This window comes from Malaya genurostris, chromosome 3 (assembly GCF_030247185.1).
Source record: "Malaya genurostris strain Urasoe2022 chromosome 3, Malgen_1.1, whole genome shotgun sequence".
Taxonomy (NCBI): Eukaryota; Metazoa; Arthropoda; class Insecta; order Diptera; family Culicidae; genus Malaya; species Malaya genurostris.
The window spans coordinates 234437499-234459893 of record NC_080572.1 but is presented as its reverse complement, the minus strand read 5'-3'; the positions used below and the strand labels follow the sequence as shown (position 1 = coordinate 234459893).

The following is a 22395-nucleotide window of genomic DNA, read 5'->3' as shown; positions in this document are numbered from 1 at the left end:
ATATGTCCAATCACTACACGTTAGATGCACAACTTCTTCGAATTGGACTTTCCGAAACTAATCATTGTGCTTATGGCGAAGGTTATCGCGATATTGATCATGTCGTTCGGACATGCGTGGAGTATCGTGATGTCAGATCTCAACTATTAAATTCCTTGCGTACCCAAGGTAGACCAGCCAATGTCCCAGTTCGAGACATTCTTGCCTGTCGTGACCTTCCATACATGAAACTTCTTTATCATTTCATAAAGACAATTAAAGTTTCAATTTAATAATTGACCCTTTTGAGGGTTAGTTCTGACTTCTACTGCGTCCATTAGTTCATCCAATAGTAAAATTTTAATAAAAATGATGTGCTGATAGAAACAAACTCAAAGTAGGTTACGAAATCAACAACAAAATGTATAAAAATTTCAGCTTATTTTATAATTTATATCAGTTAATCAGTTGGTTCAAATAATGTTCTTAAGTAGATTTAATATTAAATAACGAAATACCTAATATGATATTTAAAAAATAAGAAGAATATGTTTTATTAAACTCAAATCGTTGTGACTATATTAGTATTATATTAGGATAAGAATTCTATGTAAAAGTTATGCTACGGTGAAGGAAAACTTATGTAAATTGCCTTAAGAAATAAACGTATTTATGGAAAAAAATATACTGTTAAATACAAAAAAAGTGGATAGTTCTTCATAAGGTTTACCATATAAAGCGAAAGGGAGAATCAGTATACCCCTGCGTTAAATTTATTTCGAAATGGTTCAAAATTCAAGAAAGTTTCAAAACCTGTTTTACGATCAACATTAAAATTCCATAGTAATAATATACAAACTTTTTTTACGACTGAACCTGAATTCTTACGGGAAATGAATACTAGATCTGAATTCAGGAGCTTTACCTGGATGCTGGAAATGAATTCTGGAATAGAATTGTCTTGGTCTGAACTTTGAAAACGAAATTCTGGAAATGAATTATGAACCTGAGCTCTAATTTTGAACTCTCGACTTACTTCTGGATTCTGGACTTGGATTTTGGGCTTGGATTCTGGACCTGAATTCTAAACTGAGCTTCGGAACAGAATTCTGGACCTAAATTCTGAATGTTGATTCTGGAAATGAATTTTGGACCTGAATTTCAGATTCTGCAATAGAATTATAGAATTTTAGTCTGTATCTAAATTTTAAATTTGTATTCTGGTTCTGGGAATGAATTCTGGATTGAACCTTAGTTCTGAGCTTTTATTCGGGACCTTGATTCTGAATCTGATTTCTGGACTTGAATTCTGGACCTGAATTTGGTGTCTGGGTTCTGGACCAGAATTCTAGGACTGTATTCTGTATCAGAATTCTGAACACGATTTCAATTCTGTATTGTGGAAGTAGGATTCTGTAAATGAATTCTTGGTTAGGAACTGAACTTTAGACTTGGATTCTGGTTCTAGCGACTAGGAATGAATTCTGGACCTGGGTTCAGAACTTTAATTCAGGACCTGGGTTCTGCATCTGATTTCTGAACCTGTAAAGGAGACCTGGGTTTTGGAAAGGTATTAGAGAACTGGATTCTGGACATGAAATCAGGAGCTGAAGTTTGGACACGAATTTTAGATTCTGCACCATTACTTGGATTCTGGGAATGTATTTTGAACCTAAATTCTGGAATTGGATTTCGAACATGAGTTATGAAATTGGACTCTGCTCTTGAATTCTGGAAATGAATTTTGGATTTTAATTCTGAACATTAACTCTGGATTTGAATTTTGGGTCTGAATTCTACATGTACACTTTGGCCTTATTCTACATGTACACTTTGGACCCGCCTATATTTTTAACTAAACTTCGGAGTAGAACTCTGATCCTGAATCCTGAATCTTGATTTTGGACCTGGATTTTAAACCAGACTTCTGGATTCTGGACATGAATTCTAGATTCTAAAAATAAATATGGATCTGGTTTCGGTACCTGAGTTCTAGACCAGAATTCTACAACTGGATTCTGTATCTGAACTCTGGACATGAATTCTAAATCTGTTCTGGAATTAGATTTTGTAAATAAATTTTGGACCTAGATTCTGAATTAGGAACTTTATTTTGAACTTGTATTCTGGTTCAAGAAACCGGTATTCTGAACTTGACTCTTGAACTTTAATTCAGAACCTGGATTCTGCATCTGATATAGACATGGATCTCTGGACCAGCATTCGGGACCTGGGTTCTGGACCTGAATAAAAGAACTGAATTTTGGACATGAATTCTAGATTTTCGCCCAATACTAGGATTCTGGAAATAAATTTTGGACGTGTATTATAAACTTGAATTCTGCATCTAGAATCTGAACCTAGGCTCTGGGAATGAAATCTGGAATTTAGATTCTAAACCCAAATTCTGAAACTGGATTCTGAACCTGAGTTCCAGAGCTGAAATCTGAACTGGGACCAAAAGATTTAGAAAATTATTTTTTTCGTTATATACGATTCTCATACTACTGAAAATTTGATCGAAAATAGCTAAACACATTTCCGATGGTATAGAGTTAAAATGATTATGTTTAAAAATTTTGGCTCATTCTGGAAAAGCAAACCAGAGTAAAATAACACGTTTCCCAAAAAAATCCCTTTTGAGATATGAAATTCGTGCGATGTTTTTAAGGACTAAAACATTTAATTGTTTCTTCGATTTTTCACCAAAATTTTTACGAAATTTATCTTTATACAAACGGTATGGTATTTTTATGCCAAATGTCTTAGAATTTAAAACTTCGGAACTAAAATTCAAAAAAAAAATTTTTGTCCTGAATCGAGATCGAAAATTTCAAATTTAAAAAAAAAATCGACTCTAAAACTCAGGAAAATTTTTAAGTCGAAGAAATTTTTATGCCAAATGTAATAGATTTGCATGAAACATCGAGATCTAGTGTCATCTCGAAAATAATTTGAAGAAATTGACATTGGAAATTTTCAGATCTCAGAAATCGAAATATTTTTCTTATGGCAAATGTATTAGAATTGTATGAATCGAGATCTAGCGTCATATAAAATAAAATTATTTTTAAAATCTATTCTCTAGAACTTGAAAAAAATTTGAGATTTCCGAAATCAAAAATTCATTTTTTATGCCAATGTATCTTAAATTTCGAGTTCTAGTGTTATCTCAATTAATTTTTTTGAAAAAAATCGACTTTGGAATTCCGGAATAGAAAAACATTTTTTTCGCCGAATGTCTTAGAATTACATAAAATGTCGAGGTCTGCCTCGACGTTTAAGGTGGTGGTAGGGTCTAAATGATGAAAAAAATCATCATTTTTGCGATTTTTTTCACAACTATCGTTCAACAAAATAAACTCAAACGTTTTGCATAATACAAAGCATCATTCGAACAACATTTGAATTTTTTCATGAAAAAATATTGAGACATAAGTCGGTGAAGATGTATTTTCGAGAACGCTTTTTAAGAATCATGATTTGCGGTGTCCACTGTATCTCAGCGAAGACTAATCAGAAGCCAACAAATTAAAGCATTATAGATAGAGTAGATGTTTTTATAGACCCCAACGTTTCTGTTTGATTTTTTTTAAATTTTTTTGAATTTTTGGTGATTGTTTAAAGTCAAAACTACGATTTGGCATGAAAAAATCCGCCATTTTGTAGCTGTAAAACTTCCCCAAAGTAACCAATAACAAAAAGGAAAACGTTGGGGTCTGGTATTTTTCAAGTAGAAAAAACGTTTTGTGCAGTTTTTCAGTCAACCGAAGCAGCACTCTTGGGCATATGCGCCGAACTCTTACTTCTTCACAGTATGAGAAAAGCAAAGATAAAGGCCCATATCTTGTTGAGTTTTTTTACTATAAGAAAATACAAAGAAAAAAAATGAGTGATTTTCAAACGTGTTAGACTCTACCCGCCCCTTAAGGCAAATTTAAGATATTTAGCATCAATAATAAATTTACTATCTCGGACATCTCAAAATTCCCAGCGCTCAGCATCTCGAATGAAAAAAAATCAGCAGAACTCCTACAAAAATCATTGCCTCTCATGAAAGACGAAAAGCGCAATAAAACCCACAGAAACCAGATGAGCAAAGAATTTTTTCACGGCACAAACGAACCGCACAGAATGGAAGTCGTTTCAATACTAATTTCGATTGTGTGAACAGTTTCAACGATCGCTTCCATTATATCAGACCCTATCAGCTTGAAGCGAAGTCAATCGTCAGTTCAGCAACGCCATCGCACGGCATCACATTCAACATATCATGTCAATTGTATGGGTGCGCAACCCTGCTATTTTGGCGCGTACGAATTTGACATTTTTCTCCCCTACTTCTATGTATAAGATTCGATGCGGGCTCGTCTGGGGGCGACATGCTCGCAAAAAAGGATGTTGCCAATGATTTGTTCGGGAAATGTGAGAGCTGGATATCTTGTTAATATGATGTCTTTGATTATATGCTAACTGCAAAAAGATTTAGTGCATACGAAATTTTCGTCTTATTTGTCGGCTTGGTAAAATTGGAAAATTATACATTGTTCGTTATTTATTAAAGTTTCGACAACCAATTATCTCAAATATAAAGTTTTAGCTTTTCGAATCGGCGATCTCACCACTGTTTGCACTTTTTTTTTTTCGTATTTTGAATTCGCATTCCTATATAGAATTTAAAGAGTGGTCCTGTTTTTTTAGTTCACAAAATGTCAACGTTTTATGCATTTCTAAGACATTTGCCATCAAATAAATTCGATTTCGGAAATCTCTAAATTGTTTTAAGTCCCCACGATTTTTTCGAATTTATTTTATTTATTCGACCTGAAAAAAATTTCCTTTAGTTTTGCCGTTTTTTTTTCATGCGGATTTTCAAAGTTACGCAAATTTCCGAAGCTACGCATTTTTTTAACGCGGATTTCCGACTTCCGGTTGCAGTAAATGTGATTGAAATATGAGTATGTTTGGTGCTAGAAAGCAATGTTATTGGCAATAACATTTTTCATAGTAAGTACATATTAAGGGTAATAACTTATTGGCCTTCACATGTACTTTCTATTGAAAAAATGAAACCAAGGCGCTAAAAATGTAGAACCGATCCTAAACGGTTCTGCTAGTCATGTATGGCAAGAATCCGGCAAAAAAGGTTTGTTGCATTGTTGTCAGACTCTTGTCGAAATTCTGGCAGAATGCCAGCAAATATGCCCGCCATGTCAACGTTTCCAGGTATACCGGATTCTCGGTATTTATACCAATTTTTGACCTCTATACTGCAATACAGATATGTCCAAAATACCGATAATTTAATTCGAATACAGATTTAATGACCTGGCAACGCTGCGCCGCGTACAAGTGGGATTCCGTCATAATCTTTCACACGCAGCAAAATGTAGCTTGTTCCAAACAACAAAACAGATAGTAGATTTATGTTTATTTGGATTTCAGTCTAAAATATAGTTGAGAATAACGTAAAAATGGGCTTTTCAACTTTTGAAAAGAATGAAACATATGAAATTGTTGTACATTTCAATAGAAACATTCTGAACGAATATGAAGATCAAGCTGTAGAAAACAGATAGGAAAGATGACACAAGTGTTGCACAGGATTTAATGGATGGCTTTAAGGTTCTACTTACAATTTTAGGAAAATAGTCATTGCTGAAAAACGAATAAGCAGTTTCCTCCGCTATCGGTAGACTTTGCGAGAAAAATAACTTGAACTAAATAAACTGATACATCTTTTTTGAATTTCAGTTTAATGACAGCGGAGAAAACTGCTTTCACGTTTCCTGGAATTGTAAAGTGTCCTTCACGGCCATTGTGCTGAAATTCAGTCTAGAAAAAGAGCTTGTGTAAATCAATTTGGCAAAAACATAGCTTAAATTCTCTGAGAGTTTAAAACAAATCCTACTCAAAGTGAATTTTTGGTGATTATTATTTTCTGTTGCATGTTTTTCGAGTACAGTCCTTTGGGTTATTGTTTGACTTACCGAATTGTCTCGTAACTAAGTCATTAGTCGTGCAGTGTTCTATTTCCGAGAAGGCTGTTAGATTATATTTGGTTTGTAGCTCGTAGTTCTCACAAATGTTGATGATGAATCCATGTTCCTGCCGGTACGCTTCAATGTTTGGCAGCAACCAATCGTTTGTAATGTACTGAAATTGACGGAGTATTTGAATTAAAGAGCGTGATTTGAACTGAACTGCTATAGAATTTAGTCTGCTTGAATGACACGGGGAAATGTTTTTGATGAACCACAATGTTCCACCGGGAATCAGACAGATTTTTGGTGAGAATACGTCTTACTTTACTATGGGGCGCCTTTTCAAAATTAGTTCTGGGGAAAAATGGTTAGAACTTAATCGTGAATAAGATATTCCTAGCAAATTTTCTAATAATTATTCCAGTTGCCAAAATATGGGGGGGGGGGGCATGGCCCCCCAATAAATCTTTTGTGGGGGCAAAAAGTTCTTTGCCCCCCCATAGTTGCCGCGCCTGTACGGAACTGCTATTGTTACAGTCTGATGTCAATGGTCATTGGCACTAGTTATTACAACACAATTGCCGATAGCTCTTCAATTACAGAATTGCTGTCAGGCGATAGATATATCCGAGCTGGTAGCTTAAATTCGTCATCCGTTTCTAATCAAAGTTATCTTTATCAAATTGGCAATTCACAATAATTCCTACAGAAATACTATAATTCATCCAATTACTAATATAGAAAACTCTACCTTGTGTTTTTACCGAATCGTGAACATTTTTGAGTTGCACTTCACTTCACTCGGCCGCTTACCTTAAACTTAACATCAAACTTTCTTTGGTAGTATGTTTGCCTCTGGGCAACACTCATGTCAGACACTAATTTTTCACATCGTTCCACGCAGATCCCTCTGGAGAGCACACTGTGACGGTATTGGTAGGGGTGTTGGGAATATTTCTGGAATAAAAGCGGTAGACAATAAACACTTTTTGCTTCGATCAAAACAGTCACGATGCTGCACAAACTTCCATGATTCTCCAGAGCTCCGATTGGTTGTTTGGTTTCACCACTGTTTTCACCACACAAAACGTTGCCAACGGTTTGGACCGCATGCAGCTCTCGAAACTATCATACTGGTGTAGGACCGGCATTCGCCTGTATTCATCCACTGAAACAGGGAAAAAAAGCGAACCGTAAGGATACAGACTAGCCGAAATACATCGTCTGGCATCTTACGATCATATTTGAATGTTAAATTCATGCCCGATACGGTAGAACGGCGACCGAGGACGATCGCAATCACAATCGAAAGCAGCAGAGCACTCTGAACCATTTTGCTAAACGTGCGCACGACCCGAAACATAGAAGTAAACTGAGCCTGCTGCCGAAATCGCAAGCGACACTAGTCGGTAGGATTGTCAAAAATACACCGTCGCAATATCTAACTTAGGAAACATATAAGATCGAAGGTTAATGGATAGATTTTCCTTTCTTTTCGACCAATCGAACGTTCTTCTTTTATATATGACTTTGTCACTTCACTGTTTTCGGAACTGATGCGGAAATAATTTGAATAATTGAGCGAATCGGTCGATAACCGAAACGGAAAATCGTTTGATTAAAATGAGTTAGGAATTGGTTGTTTTCAATCACACTATTCGTATATTTTTGGTAAAAATTTCTCTACTAACTAATGTCGTTGTCCTTGGTCTAACATAGCTACATAAATGTAGCATGCAGTTTTTTTTCTTACAATATACCGATTGCTAATCTATCATCACCAATCACAGGTTGCCCGCCTGAAGCATTTACTGAGGTAATACCCTTGTTTGCGCCATCGCCGTTAAGGTTTGTCGCTTGCTGCTGATGTGGTTGAAGTCGCTGTTGTTATTGGCTTGGCAGTTGGCGGAAATGTGAGCTCCTAAAAATAGGCACGAATAAAAATGTGCGTTAATAAGATTGATTTCATTTAACGCCTGCTGGTATGTGAGTGATTTATGTGTTCTTTTTGTAGGTATATCGACATGACGTATACCAGCGAGGCTACGACTGCGCATAATTTAAGAATGGCTGAACGGTGTCGCTCTTTTTTTTTTCGTTTTTTGATAATATTGTTTGACACTTTTTAATTTAGATAATTTTCATTCAGTGAACAGTTTTCTGTATAATGAGTATAAGAATAATAGTTTCCAATAGCACATTAACGATTACGATCTGATCTGTCAATAAATCAAGTTACGATAGTTAAATGGTCTGCTTTTATTTTTTCAATTTCTCGGTGATTGTAGCAAAATGTATAGCCAGGGTACCGGAGGTATTTTGGCCGCTCTAATGTATCCGGCCCGACGCTTATATTTTTTATTGTAATCAAAATGAAATACATATCTAATATGTTAAAGAATAGAATAATCGTTAAAATTCTGAGAAATGATTTATTAAAGTTCCATCAAACAATTCATTAACACGTTCATGAATAAAGTTACTGACCTCCGTTTTTTAAAATAAGCCCTTCCCGTCCGCGTGGGTTTCATTTACAATGCAATAGTTGCTTAGTGTAGCAGAAAAATGCTTGAAAAAACGTACAAGTTTCAAAGTTTTTTATGAATTTACTTCCGTCAAATTTGAACTTCTTTTTATATACAACAAAAACAATAAGGGTTTATTGTTAATCGAAAAACCTGTTTTAATTCCGCTAGTGGTGTAATGATGCCATTCTGATATTACTCATATCATCATAAATATTACTGTGGAATTCTTTGTAAAAAAAACCGTTCATTGTATAGAAACAGGAAAGTTTGTTCTGACGTAAACTAGCAAAATCTTCTAATCAGAACATTATATAGTTCCGGAGCCGTATTTTGAAATTGAAATTTTTACTCTAAATAACCCTGTAATTCTGGCCCCGTAAGAGGGATCAAAATGAAATGCAGGAATTTTCTATGGCATCTTCAAGCCTTTCACTTGAATCTAAGTTTGTGAAAATCGAATCAGCCATCTATGATTAACGCTCGCAGAGCCGAAAATTTACACGTATTTTCAATGAAAGTATCCGATCCATCAGCCTCATCTTCGTTTGTTTACTGTTTCATTCGTAAAAGATCGCATTTAAGGCCATCGTCCAAGTACCATGCGAGCGGATGGTTTTAGGAAATTTTCGATGGAAATTTTTTTAAAATTTGCAAAACCAAAAACATACAGACCTTTGAAAAGCCTTTATCCATCTACAGGGCAAAAATTCGGAGGATTTTCCGAGTCTTATGAAAAAAAAAAGATCTGAAAAATGAGTGTTTTTGTGATCTTTCACAATTATCTGGAAAAATAATCCGATGATATAATTTTTTTTTCAATTAAACCTTATGACGGCTACAAAGATTACATTCGGACACATTTTTGGAAAACCTTATCACGCTTTTAATAGAAAATCAACGAATTTCAAAAATTTCAACGAAATCGGTTATATGAAATTCGTTGATTTTCCATGAAAAGCGTTAAAAAAAGCGTTTTCCAAAAATGTGTCCGAAATTTGAAAAAAAAAATTAATACCATCGAATTAATTTTTCAAATAATCTTGAAAGATCACAAAAAAAAACTCATTTTTCAGAGCTATTTTCGATAAGACTCGGAAAATCCTCCGAATTTTTCAGCCATTTTTTGCCCTGCAGATAGATAAAAGCTTTTCAAAGGTCTGTATGTTTTTGGTTTTGGCAATTTTTTCAAAATTTCCATCGAAAAATTCCTTAAAAACCACCCGCCCGCATGGTACTTGGGCGATGGCCTTGAAACAAACGAAGAGAGACGACGAATTTTTGTTACTACACTTCAGAACTCTTTGGTAACCAAAACTACTACAGATACGAGCACCAACAGGTGAAAATCATTGTGAACAATTTTTCTGACATTTTTTTTCTCCATAAATACGTTTATTTCATAGGCAATATACATAAGTTTTTCTTCGGCGTGCCATCCACAATATATAGTACTTTAATCCTAATACATTACGAATATCATATAAGTATTTTGGTATTCATTAGTTAATCTAAACACTGTCTATATCATGCGAGTTGCTATTATAAATTACATTAAATGAAATACATTTATTTTGTACATGATCTTATAACTATTTCAGGTTTGTTTGTATCAGTTCATGACTTTTATTCATATGATAAAGCTGGCTATTGGTTGAACTCATGGAAGAGAAAACAGTCTAACATAAAATAAAATTTAAATTGAAACCCCAATGGATTTAATGAAATGATAAAGAAGTTCCATGTATGTAAGATCACGACAAGCAAGAATGTCGCGAACTGGGACATTGGATAGTCTACCTTGGGTACGCGCTATAGAATTCGTTGAAAGCTATCGGTCTCTCATAAATTTCACCCTCCATAGCACCACGTTTGACTAAACTATCGGCTCTTTCATTGCCTGGAATGGAGCTATGAACCGGGACCCGAACTATTGTGATTTGATAATTATTATTTAAAATGTCGTTCAGGTATTGTTTTATTTTGCCCAAGATAAACGGTTCATTATTATTATACAGGAGCGGACTGAGGCATGAGCCTTGCGGTAAACCCATGTAGCTAATTCTGATTATTGTCAAATCGCCTTGTGAAAAATACATGCACTTCTCTGACAAAAGATTGTGCAAATAATTATTTATAACCAGTGGAAGTCCATGTTGGTGGAGCTTGTCTGAAAGAACATCAATGCAAACTGAATCAAATGCTTCTTTAATGTCTAAAAATACAGATGCCATTTGTTGTTTTCGAGCGAAGGCAATTTGGATGTCAGACGAAAGTAATGCAAGGTAATCATTCGTCCCTTTATTTCTACAGAAGTCAAACTGAGTATCTGACAACAAACCGTTCGTCTCGACCCAAGTGTCGAGACGTTGAAGAATAATTTTTTCGAACAATTTTCTGATGCAAGACAACATTGCAATGGGTCTATATGAGTTGTGATTGGAAGCTGGTTTCCCCGGCTTTTGAATGGCGATAACTTTCACTTGCCTCCAGTCAGGTGGGACAATATTTTGCTCAAGAAACTTGTTGAACAATTCCAACAAACGTCTTTTTGCAAGGTCGGGCAGATTCTCCACCAAGTTGAATTTAATTCTGTCCAACCCAGTAGCGTTATTGTTACAAGACATGAGTGCTATGGGAAATTCCATCATTGAAAAGGTGCTATCAATAGAACCTTCATTTGGAGAAGACTAATGCTAATAATGCTATGCGTAGGAACAGAATTTGGACAAACTTTCCTCGCCAAATCAAATATCCATCGGTTCGAGTATTCCTCACTCTCATTTCCTACGTTACGATTCCTCATTCGTCTGGCCGTATTCCAAAGAGTGCTCATTGTGGTTTCTTTTGGCAAATCTTCGACAAAATGTCTTCAATAGCTACATTTCTTGGCCCGAAGTATGCTTTTGTACTTGGTTTCTAAAGTCAAGGATTTTTTAAAATTCTGAGGAGTTCCTCCTCCTCGTTTTAAAAACGTCTTGAAAGCATTTTGTTTCGCGTGTTTAGCATCTGAGCACTCTTTTTCCCACCAAGGGTTTGGAGGCCTTCTGTTAGACGATGGACCAAGAAATCGTTTTTTTTGTGCTTGTTCTGCGGCCTCCAGAATCGAACAAACGACGAAGTCATATTCTTCAAGTGGGGGAAACTCTTCCATTGATTTCAAGGTACTTGAGATACTACTTTGGTATTTAATCCAGTCAATATTTTTTGTCAAATCATATGGAATATAAACTGAATTAGCAATGCCTTTGCTACTGCTAATTGAGATGATGATTGGTAAATGATTGCTACTGTGTAAATCAGGAAATACTTTCCAGGTGCAATCTAGTCGAATTTAAGTCGAGCAAAGAGATAAATCTAATGCACTTGGACGTGCAGGAGGTTTTGGAATCCGTGTCATGTTACCCATATTTAATACCGTCATGCTAAAATTGTCACAAATGTTTTGTATTATAGATAAAATAAACACAATAAAAACATTTTTCAATATCTTTATCGCAAAGTTCATCCTTATGAGGCCTTTGAAATTTTATGCATTTAGATTTATTACTACAATAAGTAACTGTATGTCCGAATTTTTTACAGTTCGTGCAATTCATAACATGCGGTACGAAAAGCCGAACAGGAAGACGAATTTTATCGATATAGACATGGCTAGGCAACGCAGATTCGGCAAATGTTGCTCGAAACGAATCTGAATGACGATAAGACTTAATACCACCGACAATAGATGCAGAGTACAATTGCTTCCAGTCGAGTATCTTAACTCCCTAGAGCATGGAGTTTTGTCGTGAATACGACTTACTTTACTATGGGGTGCCTTTTCAAAATTAGCCATATGGAAGAATGGGCAGAACTTAATCGAGAATATCTCGACTTGTATTAACGGCAGCAACATAATTCTTTCACCATTTCATCAAAAATATGATCAGGAATTTAGGATCATATTTTGAACAGTGTGAGATAACCACAAAAAACTCAAAAATTAATTGTATTGTAACGTTTGTTATGCTTCATTAAAGTATAGTGACTTTGTGAAAGTGTAATAACGTGACAGTGAAATAGTGGAATTAAATGGTACATAAATAGTGCAACTGTTGAATATATTCCGCTAACAGCTCCAGGTGAAAAATAGTCAAAAATTAAGTTTTCTAAAACTTTGAAAACAACGCGAAAACTCTTTACTTTTGCTAGGATTTTTCGCGCAAGGACGACGATTTGGGGGTAGTATCTTCATCTGACTGCGTACACTCCAAAAAAATTTGAATTTTACAGGTGACTTAATCCCTCATACGATGTTATTCATAAAGACCTAATTTGTCAAATGACGGAAAATTTTATTTGTAATGACTTAATGTTAGATTAGATTGAATTTTACTGGTTTCGACTGTAATTTGCGTTCTGCTAGCAGGTGCGACTGTATGAATTTGAATGCACCTGTTACCAGCCAAGCAGATGTGTGCTTCTGGGGCTCAGTCGACTAACAGACTAACAGATCCAATGGTTCTCGGTTCAAGTCGCGGCGGTTACTATCAATGTTCTTTTTTTTATTCAAAATAATAAGATGTAAAATCACAGGGTTTTTTTAAGTGTGTATAAAAGGGGAACCGTGGTCGAAAGTCAATCATTTCTTCTCGTGCGTTGGATAGAAGCAGACGTCGAGAGAATGATTTTATCAACCAGCAGTAAGAACAAACCAAGTGTAAAGCGTGAAACGCTTAGGTCGTGCTCTCATTTGGACTTCGGTCGTCAGGAGGAGAAGTCGGCAATTAAAATAGACTTTTTGTGTGGTGTAAAGCCTCAAACGGTCAGGTCACAGAGCCAGTTTTCAGGATAATTTAATTAGTTTTGTGCAATTTTCGCAGTGCAAAATTCGCAACAGTGTTTAATATCTTAAAGAATTACACAATTTGGCCCTTCTGAATGCCAGAAATTTATCTCGTAAGGCATTTTGATAACTTTTTTCACTGAAACATTTAAATCCGAAACGAAATAATTGACATCAAAATTCTGTATGTTTCTATTTAGAACAATAATTGTATACCCAAATAATTATGCGAAATTTTCTTCACTATACTGTATACGACCCATTTTTCAACCACTTGTGGTTTGTAGAATAAAGTACGGAAAAGTGAGACGTGACAAAGATCATTTTAGGTAAGCAGAAGGCTTCTCGTATCTAAACTTTTACCTTCTACCTTCTGATTCTCGCTCGCTCTATCGCGGCTTTTGCGTCTCTCCGTTTCCTCGATTTTCTGCCAGGTATCATCCGTGATCCACTCCTTTCTTCCGGGCGCTCAGTTCACCCAGACATGGGAAAAAGACGCTCGCATTGCAAGGGGGTTTTGATTGGCTGACGCTTTTAAGGCGGCGTCTACTCGCCTTGTCAAGGAGGTGTACGGACGTTTGTGGTTTCCCGCGATGGACATACTGAAAATTAACTCGACCACCTCTCCATCAGCCGGAAATGGAGACGGAGCCTTCTTGACGTCCGGAATAAACGCAGTGCCGACATCGCGTCTGACCACAACCTTCTCATCGGAGAGATTCGCCTACGAATTGCGCGGGTCATGCGATAGGAAGAGAGGCTCGGGAAACAATTCAACGCACGCCGATTAGAAGACCCAGCAGTTAAGAGGTCATTCGTGGAAGAACTGGAGACCAGAGCTGCGCGGGTATTCCTGAAGGTGGCAGCGTAGAGAAACAGTGGACGGCGTTCAAGTATGCCTTTTCAGATACCTGACTAAACAGCCTGGGTGAACTGAGCGCCCGGAAGAAAGGAGTGGATCACGGATGATACCTGGCAGAAAATCGAGGAAACGGAGAGACGCAAAAGCCGCGATAGAGCGAGCGAGAACCAGAGAAGCGAAGCGCCAAGCCCGCCAACAGTATTCGGCCCTCTCAAAGGAAGTAAAGCGCTCGTGTAGGCGGGATAAGCGAACGTAGGTAGACTCCCTGGCCGATGAAGGTGAGAAAGCCGCAACAACCGGCGATATCCGTCTCCTCTATGATATCTCACGACGCCTTAGTGGATCAAGGATTAATACAAGGGTGCCAGTGAGGGACGCGACTGGTCATCTGCTAACCGACCCCACTGACCAGTTAAAACGTTGGCTATTTCGGAATATCTGGGACACCGCGACATTCCCGGTCGACTGGATGTAGGGCGTCTTAGTGAAGGTCCTGAAGAAGAGGGACTCAACTGTATGCGACAATTGGAGAGGTATCATGTTACTGTGTATGGTTCTCAAAGTTCTGTGTAAAGTTTTCCTCAACCGGATACAGGAGAAGATCGATGTGACTCTCCGACGGCAGCAGGCAGGATTCCGTGCCGGAAGATCCTGTGTGGACCATATTGTCACGCTCCATATTATTCTGGACCAGGTCAATGAAGTCCAAGAGTCCATTTCGTTGGTTTTTATTGACTACGAAAAAGCTTTCGACCGACTAAATCACGAAAACCTGTGGGGCGCTCTAAGGCGCAAGGGAGTCCCAGATAAAATCGTCAACCTCATCGAAGCGCAGTATGAGGCTTTCACATGTACAGTTTTGCATAATGGAGCCTTGTCTGACCTTATTCGGGTAGTCGCTGGAGTGAGGTAAGGATGTATTCTATCACTGCTACTGTTCCTCACCGTGATCGACGAGATAATGGTTGGTGCCATTGACCGTGTGCCAAACCGTAGGCTGCTTTGGCAGCCTATTACTATGGAGCATCTCAACGACCTCGATTTGGCAGATGACGTTGTTCTAGTATTGCAACGGCGCTCTGACATACAGAGTAAGCTCAACGATCTCGTCGAACGCTCCTCAGCGGCGGGTATCAACATCAACGGCAGCAAGACTAAATCGTTGGATGTCAACGCGACCAATCCATCCAACTTTACGGTAGCTGGTCAGGTAGTGGATAAAGTTGAAAGCTTTCAATATCTTGGCAGCCAGATAGCGTCAGACGGTGGAACCAAGAGCGACATAGGCGCGCGGATTAAGAAGGCAAGGTCTGCCTTTGCGAGTCTACGAAATATCTGGAGATCAAATCAGATTCGTCTATGCACTAAGATCCGAATTTTCAACACAAACGTGAAATCTGTACTGTTGTACGCCAGCGAAACCTAGGGTATAGCTGCAGGTGTTTATCAACCGATATCTGCGGTATATAATTCGTGCCTGGTGGCCTGACAATTGGAGTTCGAATGCCGAGCTCCATCGTCGTTGTCATCAGAAGCCGATATTTACTGAAATTCGGGAACGTAAGTGGAGGTGGGTCGGACACTCACTTCGAAAGAGTGGAAACGAAATCTGCAAGCAAGCGCTGGACTGGAATCCAGCCGGACATCGCAGCAGAAGTAGACCTAGGGGCTCATAGCCGCAGAGCCTAAACAAGGAGTTTAAGCGAGTCGATCAGAATTTGACCTGGGCCCAGGTCAAGGCGAAGGCAAACAATCTCCCAGAGTGGAAATATTTCTCGTTGGCCCTTTGCACCACTGCCGGTGCACAGGACACAGAAGTAAAAAAAATAATGTTGAAAACAGCAGGTCTGCCAACACTGAAAACGTAAGTGTACTTTCGGCCTCTCAGTGACAGCGATATCTGTCACGACCAGGCTTCCCAAATGTACCGCCGCGCGACATTATTATTGAGGCTGTCTTGCTACTCTTTCCATGACAGCCTTGTGATAGGTTTCATCACGACAGCCCTTAGACAAATAGTTCTGTACAGCCAACGTTGCCGTCATTCACTTCGTTCGACAGTTCATTCCATCACAAGACATTTTGTCATGGTCCACGACAGCCGAAGAAGCATGAAGTTCTCGCTGTTGCGACAGTAAACTTCGGGTATCAGTCACTGCGTTGTTTCTGTCGAGAGCATAATATTACTCTCCCTTGACCAGGTCTGCGACAGTAGCCGGTGCGGTTCAAATTCGTTGCTCTTGGTTTGCTATGAAGATTCGAGGCAAGCATGTGGGTTTTAGTTTTGCCTTTGGTGATTGCTTTGCGCAGCGGTTGATCATTGCGCATAGCAATCACCGTTGGTAGGGCATTGATAACAATATAATTGATAATTAATAATATACGAAACTACTAATACGAAATGGATTGAAGAACGGACTTTGGTTTAAATGAATAGTTAATTTTTATATTTTGGTCGATCTTCTAGGAATCGATCGATCAATGAAATTCTATAGAAAGAAAAGTTTGTTTTCAAGAAATTATATTCATAATTAAAGAGCTGAGACAGTTCGGCGTGCTCGTTTCAGGCAGTTTACGTTCGGTTTGTGGGCTGTAACATTCATAGTGTAGGCGCGTACTGATGTGCGTGGAGCATTATTTCCATCCTCTTTATCTCTTTCTTCAGAATATCAAAGGCACGATCGTTTCTTATACAAGAGTGTATAAGTCAATTGAATCAGATTTTAGATGTAAACGGTGAATGAATGTTTGTAGCAAAAGATATATTCAAATTAAAGATTCTGTATTCGATACTAGTTAGCGTGATTCTGAATAGCATTCAACTTTGCGGTCGACTTGTAAGTCTTCGCGGGACTATTGCATGGTCAGTGTTGCAATACTACGGACACTAAGAATCTTTCCAAGTCAGAACTGAAACATACAAAATCTGGCTCGTTAAGTTCGTTATATGTACATTGAACCACCAATCGAATAAAAACCTTGAGTGCAAAATTGGGAGTCGGAATTAGCAATACAAAAATCATTTAGAAACTTATTTGCAGGTATCGTACAACAAAGCTTTGAATGCAAAAACTGAATGAAAAATTCCGGTTCTTCCAAAAAACATGTTCCCAAGCGTGGAATGCAGCATGGTTGCCCGTAACAGATTCGAATGTTTATTTCGTTTTATTTAGAAAAAAGTTTTAGTTCACCAAGTTATTTAATAATGTCTTTCTTGAGTAATATGGTCTCAAGCTTTCCAGACATATCAAGTTATCTTCTATATATGAATAGTATAGTGTTTCTATTAACCTGGAATATATTATAAAATACATATGTGCTGATAATCTGGAATTCATTTTCTTCCTGTTATGCATTGAATTATCTTATCTCTAGAAACGGCATATTAACTATTATATTATTTTGGTCATAGCTACCAGAAGTTCGCGAATTTTACACACGTTAAAACTGTCACTTTACATTGTAAAATTTAAAACTCGGTTAAAGCGCATCTTTCAGCAAGTAGAAGCTTGTGTTCAGTATATTTTGAATTCTTTAGCTTAATGTCGTTGTTTACCACAAAACTTGATATAAAAGTAACTGAGGCCCAAATTTATAGCTGCAGTTAAAAGGACAATTTCATGTAAACTTTGGAAAGTATCTTAATCATTTCCTCTATGTGCTTTTACGCTCAATCCAAATTTGGAAATGTAGATGTTGCAATCACCAGCCGCACGCAGAAGAAGATGCGGTGCCTTGAAATTTCAAACAGCACATCCAGTTTCTATGCGCTTGCTACAATTCTCGTACACATTTTTGGTTCTCTGTTTCAGTCGGCTCTCACGCCCTCACATTTCGATGCACTATAGATTCATCGTATTGAATTTCATTGCCGGTTCTGGTTGGGAAATTTGGGGATAAGTACGATTACCTATAAAGTACACTTATATTTCCAAAAATGGTAGGTAACAAAAACTACCTAAACATGAATTCAAGCTCAATTTAGTTTTGAAGAATCTTATATCTGCCATTGGAATTATAAAAATTTCATAGTGTCTATACATAGATTTTGATTTTGTCATAAAAAAAGGTTTTGAAATTACTTGAAAATTCGACTAGTGAAAGTTGACATTCGACTAAGATAAGTTAAGCAATTCCTCCGTGTGTATGTATGTGTATTGTATGTGTCAAACAACGTCACTCAATTTCTCAGGCATGACTGCACCTATTTTCCCAAATCAGGCTGAAATGAAAAGGCTGCATAGGTTACTATTGAATTTAATTCGGATCCGACTTCCGCAGTTATAAATCTAAGAATGTCGAAAATTTTCTACTCTAATTGGCTAAGTAGCTTGTGTCCGCATTTAAAACGTTTTTCAAACGTTTGGAACTTTAAATATTGTAAATGAATAGTGAAACATTCTGAGAGCCAAATTCATTGCATATATTTAACAGTTTTCTTTCTGAAAAGAAATTATGTTAAAAAAATGAAAAATGATATATTGAAGAATGTAGGTGTGATTCCCCGGTGAACGACCACAATTAAGTTTGAAAGCGGGAATAAATAAATATAATAATAATAATAATAATAATAATAATAATAATAATAATAATAATAATAATAATAATAATAATAATAATAATAATAATAATAATAATAATAATAATAATAATAATAATAATAATAATAATAATAATAATAATAATAATAATAATAATAATAATAATAATAATAATAATAATAATAATACTCAGCACGTTGAATAGTAGCCATGTGATCATTGAGTTTGCTATGTCCAGTCAGAGCTCTGACCAGAATACTGCAATGATGCTTGGAAAAATACAGTAGACACTTTGACATTTCAGATTTAAATCTGGTAGAAATGCTTTTGTCTGAGCGCAAGTTTGCGAGCTGCGCCAGTAGCTGACATGTTTGGATGCAGCCCAAGAACGAATCTTGTGCTTTATCCAACTAGTTGAAAGTGGTAAAGCTGGTTCAGGACCAACGAAATCATTCGTTTCACCAGCTCTAGCCAACTCATCAAATAATAATAATAATAATTATATTGTGGCTGTCATTTCCGACCCTAAAAAAATCATTGGTTTAGTTATCCTAGGAGAAACAGAAAAATCAAAACGTCGTTATACAGAATAAGGGTGCATAAGATATTTTCGGAGTATTATCAATGAATGCTAGTGTATCTGTTTCTTTAGGAATAAGAAGGAAGCACTAAGGATGAATACTTCAGTAATTCAGATATATGAGCCGTTACACAAAACTCTGTGTTTATCTTTTAATTTTCGTTAGTTATTAAAATTCATTGCCTTCGCCGACAGAATATAAATCTAAAACAATTTCTTTATTTCACAATGGTATTGTAATGAAACGTTACTAAAGTTTCCTGCAAAGGTAATCCCAACAACGCAATCGTATGTACTAGTACCATTTCATTGAGGCAGCCGAAATAGTGCGAGCGCACTATGAACCACAGCTCGTCTCCAGAAACAGCTGGTTTATTGCTTCAAGAGACATTGATGAGACAGCCGGCTTGCGACAGCCCTTCGTAACAGTAATTCCCTAAAAATCAAAGGATGTCTTCGATTTTCTAAGGCTGTCCCCGTAACATTTTATGCGAATGAGCGAACATAAAGAAACAGGATACAAACAGCCCGTTCGGTTTGACTACTCTCCGGATAGAATACTCTCATCAATCTGGTGAGTAGAAACTGTCTCAGTGACAGCATTCATTTAGGCATGCGAGCGCTGTTGCCATTACAGTTCGGCATATGCTTGCACACATATTGTAGACTGGGCTTTCGACTTTGCGCTCCGACAGTTCAAGCTATCTCGTGGCGGATGTCATTGAAAAGCAGTACTGCTGGGAAGCCTGGTCACGACTGAATACGAACGGAGAACAAAGGTGAGAAGAAGGAATGAGGATAGGAGAAAAAAGTGCTAACGTGAGAGTTCGTACGAAACCCGCACGTCTAGGTGGTCCACGGAGTGCTTGTCATTTTGTTCGACGTATAATCATCCAAGCTATTAACAAAACGATCATTCCAGAACGGAACACCAATCGTTTGTTACCAACTCTGTGCCTACGATTAGTGCACACAACCGATGGAAGTGACGTTAAATTTCGTATTCGATGATAGGGCAAAACACGATCACGTGAGTAAACAGGTAAAAACCGCCGAACTTAAATCAACTAAGAATTGCAACTATACTATTTCATTTGTCAGGGCTATTGAAGTACCCAAGTAACAATTTTTGTTACGCTAGCTTATTTGTGACTAGTTTGCAACCAGACATATGAGTGATTGTTACTAACATCTAACGACTTGCATGACTCAAAAAGCGCAGTTTTTACTAGTTGTTAAGTCGGCTAAAAATATGTTGTCGTTACTTTGTAATGCCATACTGAAATAACTTATTTTTCCATAGCTTGAAAATAACTTGTTTCCAAGTAAACTAGTTGAAACTTAGTCACCATCGACATTATAAATATTGAATGAATCCAGAATACTTTTCTATCATCAATAAAAAAGCAGAAGAGTACTTTAAGTCACAAACTTGATACAAGGTACAAATTTCACAACGATCCAAAAACTGTCGAGCGGAATTCAATTTTACTTCACTGTTTTTTATGCGCCTTCAATCCAAATCTGTTTATAAGGATATAAAAATTAAACAACAAAATAACCCTATGTTAAGAATGCTCAAAATTATTCCAAGTAGAGTGATTTCTCATCATTTTAAATTCATATATCATGAGAACTATAATATTATCACAATCGATGTTCAATCCCTATATTATTTTCTTCGTGTTTATGACAGTGCATAGAACAAAAATGACTTTTCTACCTTTCACTATTTTCGGCAAAAAGTAGTTTTGAAAAAAGTAATATCCTGGTTTTATTTACGTTTCATACACTTCTTGAGACTCCATATTGTGTTCGCCATATTCAAGCCAACAAAGGTTGTTTTGTTTGCATTTTAGTTATCATAACGTTGGGAAAACATACCGATAACTTTCTGAATCAATGCAGAAATTGTATGTTATAATTTTATAATATCTAAGTTATTGCTATATCAATTCACAGTAACGATTCACATATACGTTAACGTATTTATAATGGTTTCGCAACAGAAAATAAACCTTTTTTCAATTAGTAGCTAAATCATAGCTGTGATTAAAGATATGTTAGAATTAAGTAACGATAACTTACAAATGATAGTCAGTTTAATGTTTACGTTATAAAGAAACACTGCTGTCACCTTGTTTTAACCAGTATAACATGTTCGTGCTCTTGTTGCAACACAGTTGGGTTAGGTGGTATCAAAACTAGTTACGGGTTGCTACTATTGAAGTCAAATAAACTTATTTTCAACTAGTGGCTAGAAGCATTGTTGTGATTAAAAATATGTTTGGATTAAGTTAACACATATTCGTGCTCTTGTTGCAACATAGTTTGGACTTTGTCGTATCAGAACTAGTTTCGGATTGCTACTTGGGTATCTAAAGTGAGAAAAGTTCAGAAGAAAGGTTATGTTAAAATCGTATTTGAACACTAAATCTTAAAGCTGCTTATTGTATTGAGTTGCTAAACGACGTGTTTCATTGGCGACGTCGAAACCCGACCTTCTGAACAAATAACTTTAGAGATTTCTTCAACTTTTGAAAAATGTGATGTGAATTCCTTTGTAATTTGCATCAAATTTAATACCTTTTCTGTTTTTTCGAAAATAGACTATCCATGGCCCAGTGGTACCCTCTGGATAATCTTTATCCTTGGAGTATTTAAGATTTTACAAGTATCCGGAATCGAATTCGGATTATCTTCCATGAGATCATCCATTACATTAACTGTGTTTTTTTTTGTAAATTAATAATATCAAAATGAAAACTTATGTATAGTAAAATATCAGTTATAATAGAAATAAAAAAATAAATCAAATCTACCTTGTTGCTGTTGTCTTTGTTCCTCTATCGTAAAGAACGACGTGAAGCTCATCCAACGATTTCCAATTGGCAGTCTTTTGGTATCGTTTTCTGCTATCTCAGTTGCTCTGCCGTCGTTGTGGTCACCACTGAACTTGGTGTGCTGCATGTACCTGACCCCAGGTACAGTGCTATTGCTCTTGGTGGCGATCAAACGCCCCGACTATTGCTTTGGCTATTAGCACCAGCAGTTTTAACTACCTGCTGCCGATAACTCACGAGCAGTGTAATCAAA

At 36.8% G+C, this 22395-nt stretch overlaps 1 protein-coding gene across 1 annotated transcript in view; it reads right to left on the bottom strand.

Moving 5' to 3' along the window:
* The window catches only part of LOC131434243 (uncharacterized), a 48624-nt gene that overhangs the window by 3017 nt on the left and 23212 nt on the right, over nt 1-22395 (bottom strand). The window contains exons 13-17 of the mRNA XM_058600897.1: nt 7787-7884; nt 7200-7365; nt 6989-7131; nt 6777-6920; nt 5970-6135 (exon numbers count right to left, since the gene is read on the bottom strand). Coding sequence (XP_058456880.1) covers nt 5970-6135; nt 6777-6920; nt 6989-7131; nt 7200-7365; nt 7787-7884 — 717 coding nt within the window. The remainder of the gene's footprint in view (nt 1-5969; nt 6136-6776; nt 6921-6988; nt 7132-7199; nt 7366-7786; nt 7885-22395) is intronic.